The 20,251-nt window shown below is 43.5% G+C and overlaps 1 protein-coding gene across 8 annotated transcripts in view; it reads left to right on the top strand.

Annotated features, from left to right (window-relative positions):
- The window catches only part of rabep1 (rabaptin, RAB GTPase binding effector protein 1), a 314,581-nt gene extending 295,251 nt beyond the window's left edge, over nt 1-19,330 (top strand). For 7 of the 8 annotated variants that reach the window (XM_069885028.1, XM_069885025.1, XM_069885027.1 and 4 more), the window contains 2 exons: nt 14,932-15,048; nt 17,166-19,330. In XM_069885028.1, the coding sequence (XP_069741129.1) occupies nt 14,932-15,048; nt 17,166-17,267 (219 nt within the window). In that variant the 3' untranslated portion in view covers nt 17,268-19,330. The remainder of the gene's footprint in view (nt 1-14,931; nt 15,049-17,165) is intronic. The other variant, XM_069885024.1, reaches the window with a different exon arrangement.
- Nucleotides 19,331-20,251: the final 921 nt, after the last annotated feature.

Raw genomic sequence — 20,251 nt, 5'->3', positions numbered from 1 at the left:
TGGGGTCCTTTGGGCTCGTAACACTATTAAAACTTTGGTTAGGCCACACTTCTGAGAATACTGTGTGCTGTTATGATCACTCCATTACCGGAAGGATTTGGAGGCTTTGGGAAGAGCACAGGTTTTCCAGGATAATGGTCAGTTAAGAGGATGTATGAGGGTGTGAGGAGAGTTTGAACAAACTTGGAGTTGTCTTTTCTGAAGTGTTGGAGGCTGAGGAGAGAAGTTTATACAATTATGAGAGTCATGAATAGGTTAGACAGTCAAAATCTTTCTCTCAAGTTTAAAGTGTCTCATACCAGAAGATGTGCTCAAGGTGGGGGAGAAACTTTACAGGAGATGTGCTGGCAAATCTTTTTACAAAGAAAAATAGCTGCCAAAAACAGGCTGCCAGGAGGAATGGTGAAAATCATTGTGATCGTCATGTTTAAGAAGATTCTAGACAGACACATGGATTGTGCACAAGTAGCAGAGTACACTTAAACGAGGAAACCCTGTTTCTTGAGTGTCAATGAGTTGTTTCCCACCAATTGGAAAGGTTGCTCTACTCTATACCAGGAACATTATTGGGAATAATGATAAATGTACATTTAATATTTTGCAGTGAGTATTTTTCATGTGTCAGGAAGTACATTTGCACAAGGCTTTTTTTTTGCAGCATCCTGCAACTGGAAATTGATTTTCATTTTCTGGTATTATGCAGAAACAAACAGAGTAAAAATAAATCCAAAGGGTTTCTGTAAGTACATTAAAAGTAAAAGATTAGTGAGGGATAAAATTGGACCCCTTGTAGATAGTGAGGGTAGGCTGAGTGAGAAGTCAGAGGAAATGGGGGAAATTTTGAATGATTTCTTTGCCTCGGTATTCACTAGGGAAAAAAATATTGAACCAGTTGAGGTAAAGAAAAATAGTGGAGAGGTAATGAAGCATATAAGGATAACCGAGGAGGTAGTGATGGCTGTGTTGAAAAAGATAAAGGTGGATAAATCTCCGGGACCGGACAAAATATTCCCAAGGACACTCAGGGAGGCTAGTGGACAGATAGAGGGGCCATCAGCAGAGATATTTGGGATGTCACTGGCCACGGGGGTAGTGCCAAAGGATTGGAGGGTGGCGCATGTGGTTCCGCTGTTTAAGAAAGGGTCTAAATGTAAACCTGGGAATTATAGGCCCGTGAATCTGACGTCTTTGGTGGGCAAGTTGATGGAAAATGTTCTGAGGGATGGTATTTACAATTATTTGGAGGTATAGGGATTGATAGGGAGTAATCAGCATGGTTTTGTCAGGGGTAGATCATGCTTGACAAACCTGATTGAGTTTTTCAAGGGGGTTACAAAAAAGGTTGATGAAGGGAAAGCTGTGGATGTTGTCTATTTAGACTTTAGTAAAGCTTTTGACAAAGTTCCCCACAGGAGGTTAGGAAAAAAGGTGGAGGCATTAGGTATAAATGAGGAGGTTGTGAAATGGATTCAGCAATGGTTGGATGGGAGGTGTCAGAGAGTAGTGGTAGAAAATTGTTTGTCCATTTGGAGGCCAGTGACTAGTGGAGTTCCTCAGGGATCGGTCTTCGGTCCACTATTGTTTGTTATATATATTAACGATCTGGAAGTAGGGGTGGAGAATTGGATAAGCAAGTTTGCGGATGATACAAAGATTGGTAGTGTTGTGGACAGTGAGGAAGATTACCGTAGATTAAAAGGTGATTTAGGAAGGCTGGAGGTGTGGGCTGAGAAATGGCTGATGGAATTTAATACAGATAAGTGTGAGGTGTTACATTTTGGAAAGGCAAATCTAAATAGGTCATATGCATTAAATGGTAGGCTATTGAGATATGCAGAGCAACAAAGGGATTTAGGAGTTGTGGTAAATAGTACCCTCAAGGCTGATACTCAGGTAGATGGTGTGGTGAAGAAGGCATTTGGAATGTTGGCCTTCATAAATCGGAGTATTGAAGTCAGGAGTAGGGAGGTTATGATGAAATTGTACAAGGCATTGGTGAGGCCAAATTTGGAGTACTGTGTACAGTTTTGGTCACTAAATTATAGGAAAGATATAAACAAAATAGAGAGAGTGCAGAGAAGGTTCACGAGAATGTTGACAGGATTTCAAGGTTTGAGGTACAGGGAAAGGTTGTGCAGACTAGGGCTTTTTTCCCTGGAGCGTAGAAGATTGAGAGGGTACTTGATAGAGGTGTATCGTCCACTGTTCAAACAGCCCATGGTCCAGAAGAACTCCGGTGGTTGGCGTCTGTGCAGTGACTATAGGCGGCTCAATGATATCACAGTTCCAGATAGATACCTATCTCACACGTCCAGGACTTTGTGACATGGCTCCAGTTCTGCTCGGTTTTCTCGAAGGTGAACCTTGTCAAGGGATACCATCAGATTCTGGTGCAACCTAACGATGTCACGAAAACGTCCATTATTACACCTTTCGGCCTTTTCAATTCCTTTGGATGCCTTTCTGACTAAAGAACACAGACCAGAGGTTTCAGCATCTCATGGTCAGCAGGGACTTCAATTTCATATTTGTCTTCCTCATTGCCAGCCCCGACGCCAACACACACAGGACTCTCCTGACTCACCTTTTGACAGGTTGCAGGAGTTTGGCCTCACAGTGAACCCGGCTAAATGCCAATTTGGCCTGGAAACCATTGATTTCTTTGAACACCGTATCACCCGCGAGGGTGCCACACCGCTGCCAGATAAGGTAGAAGCCATCTATCATTTCCCCAGGCCATGCACCATCAAAGGCCAACAGGAATTCCATCCTCATGCAATCCCTATTCAACCTCATCAAACTAGGTGACAAGGCACTCCAGTGGACACATGAAACCAATGAAGCATTCCAGGGAACTAAAGTGGCTCTAGCAGATGCCACATCTCTGGCCCATCCAGACTCTTCTGCCTCCCTGGCCCTTTCAACAGATGCAACGGACAAAGCGGTTGGCACAGTGCTGGAGCAGTAGGTCGATAAACAATGGCGCCCCCTGGCCTTCATCAGCAAACATCTTCAGGCACCAGAACTCAGATACAATGCATTCAAATATGAGCTGTTGGCCCTGTACCTAGCAATATGACATTTCCAGTACATTAGAAGGAAGTGTTTTTGTCGCCTACACAGACCACAAGCTGCTGACTTCTGCACTAAGCAAGGACTCAGACCCATGGTTGGCGAGGCAACAACGACACCTCTCCTACATTTCTGAGTATACTACAGACATCCACCACGTCACAGGCAGTCCAATGTTGTGGCCAATGTTCTGTCCAAACTCGCCATCTCAGGAGGACTTGATGTAGCCCAACTGGCCAAAGACCGAGCAGAGGATGCTGACTTCCAGGTATACCGGACTGCCATCAGCAGCCTTAAGGTTAGCGATTTCTGTCCTTCACTGGGGAGCCCGACTTTACTGTGCGACATGTCAACAAGCTTCCCCAGACCTATGCTACCCACAACCTGGCAACGGCAGATGTTCAACCAAATTCAGGGCCTATCACACCCTTAAGTAAGGTTCACAGTCCGCCTACTGCTTGACAAGTTCGTGTGGCACATCCTCTGCCGCAACATCACTTGTTTTGACCACGTGCATGTGGACATCTTTGGCCCACTCACCGTGAGCAAAGATGTGCAGTATTTATTCACATTAGTTGGCCGTTTTACCTATTGGCTGTAAGCGGTAACCCTGCCCACATGTGACACAGAGACTTGTTCCAGAGCACTTTCATCCAGTTGGGTTGCATATTTTGGCATCCCAACCCATATCACTTTGGATCGAGGGGCCCAGTTCACTTCCTCACTCTGGTCAACCCTAGCCAAGTTCTGCGGCAGCCAGTCACACCACACCAATCACATCCTCAGGCAAACAGACTTGTTGAACGTTTCCTCCGCCACCTGAAAGCAGCCATGAAAGCTCAACTGCGAGGCCCAAATTGGATGGACGAACTCCCACAGTTCCAAAGTTAGTTTACCATCTGTTTCAACCCTCCCAGCCCACAACCCAGTGCCTTAGAGAACAGATGATTAAACTGAAATCTCCACCACCTTCCCAACACAGCTCGCCACCCTGCCATCGTTTTCAGTCACAGAGGACAGCAAGGAGCACCCCGGAAATACCCCTACAAAGGCCCATTCATGGTGTCATTTTTATCTGGTGGGCAGCAGGTCATGTTTACCATTGACTGCCTCAAGGCAGCACATTTGGAATCAGCCCTGCCTGTCTCGGCTCTCCAGGTCAGACACAGAGGCCGCCCGCCTAAAGACTTGCTCAAAGGATTGCAGCAGTTCTGGTGGGGGGCAGTGGTGTAGACAGGCCGAATCACTGCCCCATGTTGGTTGGCACAAGATGGTGCATGCCCCCTTCACTTTTCAGAAGCCTGTGTTTTGCAACATGCATTGCCTGGGAGATGTCACCACTTCCTGGTTGCACGTCACTGGGCAGGTAATGACTCTGCAATACACTGACGTCACTCCCACAGTCCAATACGTACCAGACAGGAAGTGGCTCATAGCCTTAAAGCAGTGTGTGAAATTCAAATAAAGTTCACCCTTCTGTGCATGTGGACATATTTCATTTCAGCAGCGCTGCCGTTAGCAGCCACGTTCAATTTTTTTCCATCCATCTTCACTGCAAATATCCCTAAGCTGACAGATATGCTAAATAACAGAGGAACTTGTAAAAATCCTAATCATAAGGGATAAAATATTAGAGAAACTTACGGGGTAAAATTACCAGGATCCAAGGGGTATAAAGAAGCTGGTTGAAGAGATAGTGGGCCAATTCATGGAAATTTTTCAGCACCCAATAAATTCTGGTAGGGTACAAGAAGATGGAAAACAACTAATGGTTCAAATAGAAAGATTGAGGAATAGACCAGTCAGTTTATCATCTATTGTTGGCAAGATACTAGAGTCAGTCATCAAATCACTAATCATTTTGGAAAACTGAATACAATCAAACCTAGTTAACATAGTTTTATGAAGACAAGTGTAACAAATTTATCATAATTCTTTGAAGTTGGGATTAGTTGCAATGCAACGGGGACACAGAGTCAAAAGTAACAAATACCGGGCTAAAGGTTTCTGTATTTAAATGCGTGCAGCAGAAGAAATAAAGAGGATGACCTTGTAGTACAGCTACACACTATGTGTGTCATTCTCTATGATGTTGTGGCCATCATGGATGTCATTAGGAGGATTTTATCCAAGGATAGATGAGTAAGTAGAGAGGGTGGCATGGCCCTGTTGATAAGAAACAATCTTTCTTTGGATTGGCTTCGCGGACGAAGATTTATGGAGGGGGTAAAAAGTCCACGTCAGCTGCAGGCTCGTTTGTGGCTGACCAGTCCGATGCGGGACAGGCAGACACGATTGCAGCGGTTGCAAGGGAAAATTGGTTGGTTGGGGTTGGGTGTTGGGTTTTTCCTCCTTTGCCTTTTGTCAGTGAGGTGGGCTCTGCGGTCTTCTTCAAAGGAGGCTGCTGCCCGCCAAACTGTGAGGCGCCAAGATGCACGGTTTGAGGCGTTATCAGCCCACTGGCGGTGGTCAATGTGGCAGGCACCAAGAGATTTCTTTAGGCAGTCCTTGTACCTTTTCTTTGGTGCACCTCTGTCACGGTGGCCAGTGGAGAGCTCGCCATATAATACGATCTTGGGAAGGCGATGGTCCTCCATTCTGGAGACGTGACCCATCCAGCGCAGCTGGATCTTCAGCAGCGTGGACTCGATGCTGTCGACCTCTGCCATCTCGAGTACCTCGACGTTAGGGGTGTGAGCGCTCCAATGGATGTTGAGGATGGAGCGGAGACAACGCTGGTGGAAGCGTTCTAGGAGCCGTAGGTGGTGCCGGTAGAGGACCCATGATTCGGAGCCGAACAGGAGTGTGGGTATGACAACGGCTCTGTATACGCTTATCTTTGTGAGGTTTTTCAGTTGGTTGTTTTTCCAGACTCTGGATAAGTCTGGATAAGAAACAATAGTGAGTTAAGAAAGGCAAAGGTAAAAAGACACTGTTGGCATTTATATATATATAGACTTCCAACCAGTAGCTGGGATATGGACAATAAATTACAACAAAACAGAACAGTATTTGGACAGGTATGTGAAATATAAAGTGCTCGCAATCACTACTCTGGAGACAAAGTCTTGGAGAACAAGTTCAGCTTTTATTTCGGGTCTGTAGAGCCGGGTGTCTTTTAGTCCCAAGACACACCGGAGGTCCAAAATCATCACTCTTTTGTACAGTCCCACACTCAACATCACACCTCCTGATGTGACTCCAGTCTCGACCTCCAGTCGAGACTTCAATACTTTACAATCTTCCACTTTCTACTTCCGTCCCTGCAGATACCACACAGTCCCTCCCTCATCGTACATTGCATGTTATGTTAATTAGGCAGTTTCATCATTAGGGCCGTCTAAGTTAATATTTGTGTCTTCATTAAGCAAGCACAATGGTTACTGTTGGATACCCTTGGTCATTTTCTCAGTTTAAACCAGAGTCCGTTATCCTTGAGGCTTCTGATAAGAAAGGGGATCACTAGCTGGTGGCTAACTATTTTCAAGCTCTTATCTACATATTTAGCTTTCCATCACTTTTCACAGAAAGAATGGTGCTAGTTTAATCATCTCCAGCCATTTTTCACAGGTACATAGATGGAAGAGATATGCAGATCAGTGGATCAAGGCAAAACAAAAATGGTTCAGCGCCAACTAGAAGGGCCGAAGGGTCCTGTTTCTGTGCTGTAATGTTCTATAGTTCAAATAGAAAGGGTGTGGCAAAAAGGCAATGTTATGATGGTCATGGAAGATTTTAACATACAAGTAGATTGGAACAACCAGGTTGGGACTGGATCTCAAGAGAGAATTTGTAGAAAACCTACAAGATGGTTTTTAGAACAGCTTGTTGATTAGCCCACTAAGGGATCAGCTGTACTGGACTGAGTGTTGTGTAATGCACATGAGGTGATGAGAGCTCAGGATAAAGGAACTATTAGCAGGCAGTGATTACAATATGATTGAGTTCAATTTGAGATTTAGCAAGGAGAAACTAAAGTCAGATGTATAGGTATTTCTGTGGATTAAAATAATTGCATGAGAGAGGAACTGGCCAAAATATAGGGGGTACAAGTGAGGAAGATGGCAGAGCAGCTAGAGTTTCTGCAAGAAATGGGGAAGGTTCAGAATAAATGCATCAATGTTAAAATGTCATAACTGTGGCTGACAAGCGAAGTCAAAGCCAACGAAAGCAAAAGAGGGGATACAAGGTTAATTGGGTGGCACAGACTCATGGATCAGAATGGCAGATTAGAGTGCTGTATGTCAAAATTTAAATTTAAAGAAGCAAAAATGAATGGGAAGATAGAGGACTGGAAAGTTTTTTAAGACTTGCAGAAGATAACTAACAAACTCATAAAAAAGTGAAAATCATACCAATGAGGATTCAAAAAGCTTCTTTCTTTTTATGGGGGATTGAGGATGGAGGGAGGCGGGGGCTCTTTTATACCACCTGTATAATGTTCGAAAGTTTTTTCATTGAACGAAATGTCTTTACTGTTGTGGTTTAAAATTTGTAAATAAAATATTCTGAAAAAAATATGAAGAGAAAAAGAGAGGTGAGAGTAGATAAAGGGGGAGTATAAAATGACACTGGAAAAATAATAATGGGAGACAAGGAGATAGCAGAGTAAGTAAATGAGTATTTTGCATCAGTCTTCACTGGGGAAGACACGAGCAGTGTGTCAGATGGTGAATGGATGTGACAGCAGTTGCCATTTCAAGGGAGAAGGTGCTCAGAAAGCTAAATGGACTAAGGATGGTTAAGTCTCCCAGACTAAATGGATTGCACCTTCATGTTCTGAAAGAGGTAATGGAGGAGATTGTGCAGGCATCTTTCAGAAATCAATAAATTCTGGTATCATTCCAGAGGACTGGAAAATCACATCTATCTCCCCACTATTCAAGAAGGGAGAGAGACAGGCAACAGGAAATTATAGACCAGTTAGCCTGATGTCAGTTTGGGAAGATGTTGGAGTTGATTGTCCAGCATGAAGTTGGGGACTATTGAAGGCACATGTCAAGATAAGCTAAAGCCAGCATGGCTTCCTGAAGGGAAAATCGTGTTTGACAAACCTATTGGAATTCTTTGTGAAAGTGACAAGCAGGCTCGATAAGGGAGATGTGTAGATGTTGTATATTTGGATTTTAAAAAAGCCTTCGACAAGGTGACACACATAACAAGATAAGAACCCATGGTATAACAGGAAACCTACTAGCATGGTAGAGCATTGGTTGATTGTCAGGAAGCAGAGAGTGGAATACAGGAGTCATATTCTCATTGGCTGCCAATTGCTGGTAGTGATACACAGGGGTCGGTGTATATTGTATATTAATGATTTGGATTATGGAAAGAATGGATTTGTGGCCCATTTTTCAGATGATACAAAGGTTGGTGGAGGAGAAGGTAGTCAAGGAGGCTGCAGAAGGACTTGGACAGATTAGGAGAATGGACAAACAGGTGGCAAATGAAATGCAAATGCAGAACGTTTACGGCCATGCACTTTGGTAGAAAAAAATAAACAGGCAGACTAATTTTTTTAATGTGGAGAAAATTTTAAATGCCCAGATGCAAAGGGACCTGGGAGTCCTTGTGTAGATTGAAGGTTGAAGGTAGATTGAAGGCCTGAAGGTTGAGTCAAGGATGCCGTTCATTTCATGAGGAGTAGAATATAAAAGCAGGGGTATCATGTTAAGGCTTTATAAGGTAGACCTCACAGTATTGTGAGCATTTTGGGGCTTCTCATTTAAGAAAGGATGTGTTTATTTTTGAGAGGGTTTAAAGGAGGTTCACTAGAATGATTCCAGGAATTACAAGATTGTTTCCAATGGTGTGAGAGTCTAAGACAAGAGGCCACAACAGAGGTGCATAGGAATTTCTTCAGTCAGTGGGTGGTAAATCTGTGGAATTTGTCACCACAGGCAATTGTGGAGGCCAGGTCATTTGAGTGTATTTAAGATAAGGAATGGTGGGTTCGGATCAGCCAGGGCATCAAAGGTTACGGGAGAAGGCCAGGCAGTGCAGCTGAGTGGGAAAATGGATCAGCTCATGATTAAATGGCGGGGAAAACTCGATGGGCGGGATGGCTCTTATGTCTTATGTGAAAGGGTGGGTGATAGCGGAACCTGTAGATGTAGCACATTTAGATTTCCAAACGGCTTGAAAATATGCCACAGAAGAGATTGGTGCATCAGTTAAATGCCCCAGGAATTGTAGGATTTAAAACTGTCTGTCACAGCAAAAATAGAATCGGAGTAAATAGGTTCTTTTCAGAGGTCAGAGCGATGTAACTAGTAAATACTTCAGCCATAAGTTCTTGGTTCTCATATGTGTACTATGTACATGAATGTAGTGGAGGGGTAAAGAGGTGCAAGGTTTCGGAGTTTGCTCATGATAACAGGTGTAGGAGCAGGTGGTGATGAGTAAGTTATTCCTGCAATGTGAAAATGAAGATTAACAGGGAAGTGTGAGATCAGAAGCTATAAGACGAACCAAAAAGTGGATTACTATCAAAGCAATGAATAAAGTTGAGGGGGCCAAAGTGTTCTCATGCAGCCGTCATAAAGTGGAGCAGGCAGGTCCCACAAATAGGTCTGGGGGCGGGTAGGGCGGGCGGATCCCACAAGTAGGGTAGTACGAGGAGGTTCAAAATACTGATAACCTGTTCTTAAACCTTCTGTACATCAGTGAGACTGGGCACAGACTGGGAGATCACTTCGCTGAGCAGCTTCGCTCCGTCCGCACCAGTGACAGGAATCTCCCAGTGACCAACCACCTCACTTCCACATTCATGTATCTGACCATGGCCTCATGTACTATCCTACCAAAACCACCCATAAATTGGAGGAACAACACTTGATTTTCCATCTGGCCACTCCAACCAGATGGCATTAACATTGACTTCTAACCCACTGTCCATTCTCTATCTCTTCCCTTCCCTTTGTCTTCTCTCCTCCAGCTCTTCACCCCCTTCCCTCTCCATTCATCTCTCCCCCCCCACCCCCGCTTAGTGCTGTGCCCTCCCTCTCTTATTCACCTATTACTTCCTGCCTTTGGGACTGTGCTCCTCCCCTCCCCCTCAAACCCCCCCCCCCCACCATTTTCATCAGATGCCTGCCAACTTTTTTTTTAAAACCTTGATGAAGGGCTCAAGCCTGAAGAATTGATTATGTATCTTTATCTTTGATATATAAAGTACTGTACACTGTTTGACAGATGAGTTTCTCCAGCATTGTGTTTTTACTTAAACCTAGAGGTTCTGGAGGTTGTGGCCAGAGAGATGGGGGTCCTTTATGATGTTGGCTGCCTTCCTGAGGCACCATAGTGTCTGTAATGGATGAGCGGTTAGACCTGTGATGCACCTGCTTATGCAACCTTCTCACTTACATGAGAATTACTAAACCAGGCTGTGATACACCTGGAAAAGTTTGATTGAGTATTTCAGAACAAGACAAATCTCAGACTTCACAAAGCATTGTGGCATTGGTATGCTTCTATCACGATTGCCTTGATGTGGTGGCTCCAGGAGAGATCTGTGCAGTAATAAACCTATCCTTACCAATGCTGTGCCATTGTGTTGTCTAGTAACAAACCTGTCCCCAGCATTATGCAGTGACATATCTGCCCTTACCAGTACGGAACCCCATTGTTATTCACTGTTACCCAATACTGAACCCCAGTGTAACATGATTACAAAACTGTCCCCACCATATAAAGTAACTATATTCTCTAGTTGTTCAGTGACAGATGCATCCCCATCAGGACTGTACCCAATGTTATTTAGTGGTAGGCCATGCCCACCAGTACAATACACCAGTGTTATAGAATGCCAGACCAATCCCAACTTGTACTCTATCCCAGTGCTATTACAGCTTTCTACAACACCCTTTGCTGTTCGTTCAGTCGACCATGGAGGAAGGAGCAACCAATTGATTTGCAGTCATTCATAGCTAAGGTCAACTGGAGCAGTGCGAAAGTAGGTTCAGCTGGGTCAGGCGGTCCATCATTTGTTCCTGGCTCATTGGAGTGTTACTCCAAGCAAGCTGCTTGTTGTTGCAAGTTATTTGAGCTTGGGCTTGTAGAGTGTCCACTGAGCGTGTCCGTTATTTATTGCTGGCTCGTTGGCATGTTGCTGTAGTAAATTAATTTGAGCTTGGCCGTTGAGCATGTCCTTTATGGCTGGCTCGTTGGCGTGTTGCTGTTGAACGTGTTCGTTGTTGCGTCGGGGTCACTAATGTGGTGGATGATATGCTCATACACCATCATGTTGAAATAACAAGACCACACCTGAAGTTGTCAGCCAGCAAAGAGATTTATTACAGTGTTTTCAGGCTTGATATAGACACACAACATGTGACCTGGTGTCATGGCATCTGAAATGCTAACGACCTCATGACGTAGTTATGTTGAGTAGGCCAGGGCTTCTCAGTAGACTTATGGGTGCTGCTGAGTCACTATGCCTCATGGCCGTAGTGACTAGTTGCCAGTGGATCGGAGACTGTTGTGTCTAGCTGTCACAAGACAGGTGCTGTTAGCACTGGTTCTGCCCATCCCTCCAAGTAAAACGGTACACCAACACCATAACCCCTACCCAGAAAGTCTGGGACACAACTGGATGACCTTCAAATTTATTGTAAGTAAAAGCCTATCATTCTAGTCTTCTGAGTTATTAACATAACAATTACAGCATGGAAACAGGCCATTAGGCCCTTCTAGTCCGCACCGAACCAAACACCCCTTTCTAGTCCCACCTCCCTGCACAATGCCCATAACCCTCCATCTTCTTCTCATCCATATACCTGTCCAACCTTTTCTTAAATAATACAATTGACTCCGCCGCCACTATTTCTCCCGGAAGATCATTCCACACGGCTACCACTCTCTGAGTAAAGAAGTTCCCCCTCATGTTACCTCTAAACCTCTGCCCCTTAATTCTTAACTCATGTCCTCTTGTTTTAATCTTTCCTCCTCTTAACGGAAATAGTCTATCCACATCCACTCTGTCTATCCCTTTCATAATCTTAAATACTTCTATCAAATCTCCTCTTAACCTTCTACGCTCCAAAGAATAAAGACCTAATCTGTCCAATCTCTCCCTATACTCTAGATGCTTAAACCCAGGTAACATTCTGGTAAACCATTGCTGTACCCCAGTGTTATGCAGTAACAAAACCATCCCCATCAGCACTGTACTCCAGTTATGCAGTGACATACTCGTCCCTACCAGGACTGTACCCCAGTGTTGTACAGAAATAAACCTGTCCCCACTAGTACTATATGCCAGTATTATTTGGTGACAGTCCTGTCCTGACCAGTACAATATTCCAGTGTTATACAGTGACAAACCAATCCCTACCTATCATGTAGCACAAGGTTCTACAACAACACAGTCCCCATCTATATAGTATCCCATTGTTGTACAGTATCCCCACTAGTAATGTACTCCAGCATTATGCAGTGGCTGACCTGTCTCTACCTGGTCTGTACCCCAGTATTATATCGTGACAGACCCATCCCTACCTATGGTGTACCAGTGTGTTAAACAGTGATAGATGTCTCCACCAGTATAGTGTGCCAATGTATTTTCAAGGTTTCACTCTGGCAAGGCATGGTAACCACCTGTTTCAAACAGGCCTCAATGTACCAGTGCCCAAGAAAAGTGTGGTAACCTGCCTAAAAGACTATCAACCACTGGCATTCACATCCGAAGTGATGAAGTGTTTCAAAAGGCTGGTGTTGAAGCATCTCAGCTCTATCTGAGCGGCGACATGGATCCGTTTCAATTTGCCTATCATAGCAACAGGTCTGTGCTGGATGCCATCTCACTGGCTCTACACAAAGCTCTGGAACACCTGGACAGCAAAGATGCATACATCAGAATGCTGTTTGTTAACTACAGTTCCGCATTCAACACCTTCATCCCTTCAAAACTGAACTGCAAACTTCAAGACCTGGCTTGGGTTTCCTCACCTCCAGACCACAATCAGTGAGGATCGGTAAGAACATCTCTTCCACAATCTCCATCAGTACCGGAGCACCACAGGGCTATGTTCGTAGCCCCCGGCCCTACTTGCTTTACACCTATGACTGTGTGGCTCGGTACAACAACAACATCATCTACAAATTCACTGACACTACTGCGGTAGTGGGTTGTATAAAGGAAGGGGATGAAGCGTACAGGAGGGAGATTGAAAACTTGGCCAATGGTGCACCAACAATAAGTTTTCACTCAATATCAACAAAACCAAAGAGCTGATTGTTAACTTCAGGAAGGGAAAGCCAGAGGTGTACGATCCAGTGATCATTGAGGGATCAGAGGTGGAGAACGTGAGCACTTAAGTTCTAGAGAGTCACTATCTTGGAGGATCTTTCCTGGGCCCAACACATTAATGGCATCGTGAAGAAAACATGTCAGCGCCTCTACTTCCTCAGGAGTTTGTGGAGGTTTGGTATGACACCAAAAACCCTGGCAAATTTCCACAGATGTGTGGAAATGTTAAATATTCAGTATTTAACACCATCATCCCCTCAAAACTGATCGGCAAACTCCAAGACCTGGGAGTTAACAGCCCATTGTGTTGTTAGATCATGGATTTCCTCATCTCTAGACCACAATCAGTGAAGATTTAGTGGCACAGTTGACATAACAGTTAGCACAACACCTTTACAGCACCAATGATCAGGACTGGACTGCATGGGTTTTCTCTGGGGACTCTGGTTTCCTCCAAAAACATACCAGGGGCATAGGTTAATGAGGTGTAAATTGGGTGGCACAGAGGGCTGAACTACAATGCTGTATGTCTAAATAAATAATAACTTCTTCCCCACAATTTTCATCAGTACCAGAGGACCAAACACCAAAGAATTGTGATTTATATGTAGTAGCAAAAGGGTTTTGCTGAATCTCTGTGTTTTTTTAGAGCAGCCATTCTCAGTGGGGCCATTTGCCAATCCTCCACCCTGGGGACCACAGCACATTTAAGGGGGGGGGGGGGCCCACAGTCTGAAATCATTATAAAAAAAATTATGTACTCGATAGGGCAGAAGTACGAAAGAAACCAACTAAATGTGACTGCTTCACCAGTAAGGTGGCCCATAAACTTTGAGTAGAGTCCTAATGGGGCTATAGCAAACCGCAGTTCGTGAGCTTTAATATGCGGCTCACTGCCTGTCTTCTCCCCCCCCCCCACCTCGCCCGCCTGACTCACGCTCACCCGACTCATGCTGCTGGTCTCCCACCCGCCTGACTCGCGCTGCTGGTCTCTCCCCCGTGCCCACCCAACTCGCGCTGCCAATTTCTCCTCACCTGCCCAACTCGCGCTGCCAGTCTCCCCCCTGCCTCGGTCGCCCTACTTGCGCTGCCAGTCTCTCCTCCTTGCCCATCTGACTTGCGTCTTTCATAGCCTGTTATTTGTAGCATTGTATTTTAGCCATAAAAAATATTATTATGGTAAGACTAATTTTGTAAGGTGGAAATCTGATTAAATTATCTCTCATTTTTTTGGTTTACTTTTTCTTACATATTTGTGTCAGTTTAAAAACTGCATGCATGAATAAATATTATTGCGTTTAATATGCATTTTTTAACATTTATATAAAATTTTTGTTACAGAACGTGTACGTAACAATAAAAATGTATGTGTGAATTTTGTTCTTGTTCTGCGGCTCAAGCATCTGAGCTTTATCGTTTGTGGCTCTTACGTTAAGCAAATTTGGCCACCCTGCTACAGCCAACAAAAGGTTGAGAATGGCAGTCTAGATGGCTAATTGGATGAGGCTCTGAACTAGGCAGCCCAGTTTTACTGGCAAGAGAATAAATACCTTGTGTAATATTATTCAAGGTCCCAAGTAACAACCTGGGTATTCTCCCCTCTGTTTCAGACCAGTCTGGAGCAGCTCCTATACGAGGAGAAGAACAAAGGGCAGAGGTTGCAGACAGAGCTGGACGTCAGTGAGCAAGTGCAGAGAGATTTCGTGAAACTCTCCCAAACTTTGCAGGTGAGGAATCAATTTACACAAGGTGCACAGGGAGGATCAATCTGTCCCATGCTTTTTCTTTGGCTTGGCTTCGCGGACGAAGATTTATGGAGGTGGTAAAAAGTCCACGTCAGCTGCATGCTCGTTTGTGGCTGACAAGTCCGATGCGGGACAGGCAGACACGATTGCAGCGGTTGCAGGGGAAAATTGGTTGGTTGGGGTTGGGTGTTGGGTTTTTCCTCCTTTGCCTTTTGTCAGTGAGGTGGGCTCTGCGGTCTTCTTCAAAGGAGGTTGCTGCCCGCCAAACTGTGAGGCGCCAAGATGCATGGTTTGAGGCGTTATCAGCCCACTGGCGGTGGTAACGTTGCGTAAATTGGCTCAGTGATTGTCTTCTGACCTTGAATGCTGTAGTCTATACAAAGTTTCACCTGCACAAGTAAGTCAGAGATGTTACTTTAGAAATGTTAAACTTTATTTTTGAATGCTTTTCAAAATTCCCCAATATGCCACACAGTCTGTTACAGTTTCCCCGTGACTGCCTAGTGTTCAATGTGACAGCCTATTTATGAAAAATAAGATTATTATATCTTATGGTGTATAAGATTATGAGGAGCTTAGATTGAATGGATAGCCAGCATCTTTTCCTGGGGGAGCAATAGCAAATCCAGAGTACAAAGTGAGTGGAGGAAAGTTTGGGGGAGACATCAGAAGTACTTTTTTTAACACAGAATGGAGAGTGCCTGGAATGCTTTGTAGGGGATGATGATGGAGACTGGTACAATAAGGACATTCAGAAGACTCTCAAATTGCCGCAAGAATGTAATAAAAATAGAGGGTTATAGGAGGGAAGAGGGGTAGATTGTTGTGCATAGGTTTATATCGGACGGCACATCATTGTGTGCCAAAGGGCCTGTTCTGTGCAGTACTACTAAATGAATGGATCGCTGCCAACTGAGAAGTGACCTGTTTTCTCCCCACAACTCTCCTGTTTTCTTCACTATTTAAATCAGTATTTTGCGCTGCCTGCCACTTGCTCTTACCCACTCTCAGATTGTACTTTGGGCTGTCTCCTCCAAGGAAATGCTTGATTTCTCTTTTCTCTAGCTGTACAGTTGGACAAGGGAAGCAAGTAAAGTGGGAAAACTTTGTTTTGGGCACTGTCCAGACAAGTCACCCTTAATGGACTGTAGCAGGTAGTACAAGAACAGAAACAGAAGTACAGGGTAGGGTTCTAAAGAGAAACATTGAACAGTGCAGGAGTCGTTTTCTTTTTCTCTCGTATGTTCATTGAAAAGTCTGACAACAGCAGGATAGAAACAGTCCTTGAATCTGGAGGTCCATAGTTTCTAATTTGTGTATCTTCTACTGGATGGGAAAGGGAGAAGAGAGGGTGACCAGGGTGGGATGGCTACTTTCCCAAGGCTGTGGTTGGTGAAGATGAAATTGATGGAGGGAAGGGTGTGACGGACATTCACAAATCATTGTAGTTTTATGGAATTGTGTGGAGCAATTCCTGCCCCTAACTATGATACACCTGGACAGGATACTTCCTATGGAGCTTCTGTGAAGTTAGTGAGGGACATGGGGAATGCACCAAATTTCCTTAAGCATCTGAGGAAGTAGAGGTGTTAAAATTGCACTGTTCGCTGAAATGTGTAGCCTCCTTTATTACTGAGAGCACAAGGGCAGTGAGTCAGCTAGGAAGTGCAGGAGGTACTTCTTCAGCTCCCGTCGGAGGGCCTGCTTTCACAGACTGAAAGAAGAGTCACTTGATGAGATACCATTCCACTCTGCGGCAAAATCACATTCTCTCATCAAAAGGGCACTTTTTAAACGAAGATAGGAAAGGGAGAGGAAGATATAGATTCTAACTGTGCTGGGTTGCAGTGATATGGATTACCCAGTTTGTGAATTATTGCATCTTGGATCGATCAGTTTCTGTCAGCCAGTGCAATGTGCATGAATATTACCAATGTAAAGCTGTGGGGCCACAGATATAAATTGGGGAGTGGGGCAGTTGATCGACGTAAGTAACTTGAGTTTTCTTGTGGTTAAAAGATATGGTATGTTTTTACTCTGAACATGTACAAATTATCAAAAGTAATAATTACCTTGGGTCCTTCTCCCTCCCCCCGAAGGTGCAGTTGGAGCGGATTCGTCAGGCGGAAACTCTGGAGAATATCCGTGCAATCCTGAATGACACGAAACTGACAGATATTAACCAGCTCCCAGAGACATGACATTAAACCCCGGAAATTTCAAGGCTTCATTGGTTTTTATTAGACCAGACAAGTGTGTTTATAGAAACATTTTAATTCTTATTTAACTCTGAAGGAACAGAGTCCATGGATTAATAGTGTGCAGTAACTGAGGTGTAAATGTTCCAAGGTTGACTTTGACTGCAGTTAGAGCTTTCCAATCCAAGTGAAATTCAAGGGGGAACACTATTCTGATTTTAAATTTAAAAATATTATGAAATTACCTTGAGTATATGTTGTGCTTAAACTGAAAAATCATTGATATGAGAACTCTGGAATTGACCTGTCTAACCCCTTGCTCTGCTTTTAATACCACTGATTTAATCTATTTGTGTTTTGTGTACATACACTAAGACAGCAGCACCCTCACCTCATCCTTTCATTTTCTGAATGGTAAACATGTCTGTGTATAATGGTACTGATACCAAAACCTGCTGGGATTTACAGCCCAACTAATCCTGTTCACCACTGGACAACTCATCAGAATTGTTATTTATTATTCTTGCTTTCCCTGCCAGTTTTACATTGCATTTGTGCGTAATGAACTATATGTACTGCTAAACAGGTTAAATGCAAAGGGCATTTGAACAAGATCTGTACAAGTAATCTTCATTAACTGAAAAGGTTGAGGCAGGGAGAAACTTGATAAAGGTTAATCCTTTTCAAAGTTATCAATAATTCTCAAGACTCCAAACATAATGTACTCTGTGCTGAAACTTTGGTATTCATACCTATTGAAACCAAAATTGGAATTGGATTCAGATGATAATGTTCATCGCATTGTTGGTGACGGTAAGGATAAAGCTCTTTCAGAATGGGATGACTAACAATCTTATCTGCTCTTCCTGAACTGCCTTTTAAAGAGTGAAACTGAAGTTGAGATGAGAACACTTGGACTGCCCTAAAGACTCGTCATTTATGCACACAAGCTGGTTTAATTTCCCAGCACATTTTGGTTACATTTGAGAGTTTTTGGTAATTCCCATTTGAGCTTTGACCAACATCCATCCAAGGATCCTGTATACTTGGTCACCTGTGGCCTTAGAGTCTAGATTAGATTCTGTTCCCCAAAACACCCAGCACATGCAGAAAAGTTACTGAACTATTTACTTTAGCACATTGCATCCCTCAGAGGCTTAGTAGCCTGGTGCCACCTGTAGAAAGAAGCTGTTGAATGCTTCTCTCACAAATGTTGTGTTTGGCTGAGACAACCACGAATTGTCAGCCATTAAAGCAGCAAGGATTGGCTGTTCTCAGTGGCATTATGAACACTGGGTATACCAGCCACAGTGATACGGTTCTGTGTAATCCCATTGAATCAGGTTAAGAGGTTCTGCATTAAGGGAACAATAAATAGGTCAGTCTATAAAAGTGGTTTGAAATTTCGGACATTTTGAAAACGTTTTATTTCTACCAAAATCTTGTAAATGATGACCAATATTTAAAAGATAATTATGCATTGTTTTAACACTTGTATCCATGAACATCCGCTTGAGCCTCTTAAAACAGAACATTTAGATTCTTCATTCTCCCTCGGCACTTGTTATAGAAAACTAGTACAGTATGATAAATTTGGATGGTTCCGTTTTTCCATTTCAACCCTGATTTAAGTATGGTGCATGTGACTTGAGTGGGTAATGGAACCAGAAGATACTATCTTTAGTTTTTAAAATTATATAGTTCCTCTTGCCCAAATTGACTTTAAAGCATTGATTAACTGTGGTTGGTTAAACAACATTAAAACCTGGCAGTGACGAGAGAGCAGAGGGAAAGGAGTGCTACCTGTGCCGTTCCTCTATATGATAGCATGTCTATTTATTTAGTCCAGTGGTGTAACCACATTTTAACTGCCTCTGCCTCCCAATAAGAAACTTCTCAGACACTTTGATATAAGAGCCACATCTTACTGATCCATCATTAGTGTCCTGTTCATGAGCGGATGTACAATTCTGCTGTTCACAGACTTAAAATGTAACCAATTTAACAATATTGAAGGTGTCTTTATGAAGAAAGTGTTTAAATAAAATAAAAGCTGCTGGAGTAAACACTTGTGTTTTTGGCCTAATACACACATCACACTCACAGAAGCAGTAAATCTGGAAGAATCGATCACCTGGACTGCAGCTTCCGAGCATGACCATGCCCACTCTCCATCAATTGGACCTTGCAAGGCAGACCAAGATTACTTGTGTTTTAATATTTGGGTTTTGATGTGGCAGAAAGATCAGAATGATGTTCAGGCATGACAGAGAGATCCCCAATGTTAGCTAGGGTTGCTTTAGTTTGAAAGCAGTGAATTTTTTGAAATATGTCATTTTTTGAAATAAGCCCAAAGGACCCCAAAGCCCAGCAGCAATTAACATTCACCAAGCCAAGTGGCTTTCAAAACAAAAGTTATTTTTAATCAACTTCAAACATGAAAAGAGAATCATACTTTAACTTAACTCTATTCTTATACTATACTCTATACTAACCCAAATTACCCCCTTCTAATTCTAAGCACACTTGTATGTAATGTGTGTGTAAATTCAAGAAAAGTTCTTTAATTCACAGTTCAATCTCACTTCTTCTTCCAAGTTCTCTGGTTGCAGGCAATCACCATACTGTGTCCAGAATTTAACATGTATAAAGTTCACCAACAGGCTTGGTGCTTGAAAGGTAAATGTTTACCGCTCAGGAAGGTTCTTATCGGGTTTGCAGAGAGAGAGATTTGTTGCTCTGGGATTTCTACAACTGAGGTACCACCACGAGTCACCTCAGGGTCTCGCTGATGAAACCTGCCCCATCAGGGTCTTCTAGATGGTAACCTCTTTCTTCAAGCTACCACAGAGTTCCATTCCTTCCTCTATTTCAAGAGAAACATCAGACAGATAGCACTTCCAGCCATCTACTGCTTTCATCAGTTTCAAACAGTTTTCCCCGGATTGCACTTTTCAGTTACTTGTCAATATCCCACACACTGACTG

Source organism: Narcine bancroftii, chromosome 6 (genome assembly GCF_036971445.1).
Source record: "Narcine bancroftii isolate sNarBan1 chromosome 6, sNarBan1.hap1, whole genome shotgun sequence".
Classification (NCBI taxonomy): Eukaryota; Metazoa; Chordata; class Chondrichthyes; order Torpediniformes; family Narcinidae; genus Narcine; species Narcine bancroftii.
This window is presented reverse-complemented; position numbering and strand designations above follow the sequence as displayed.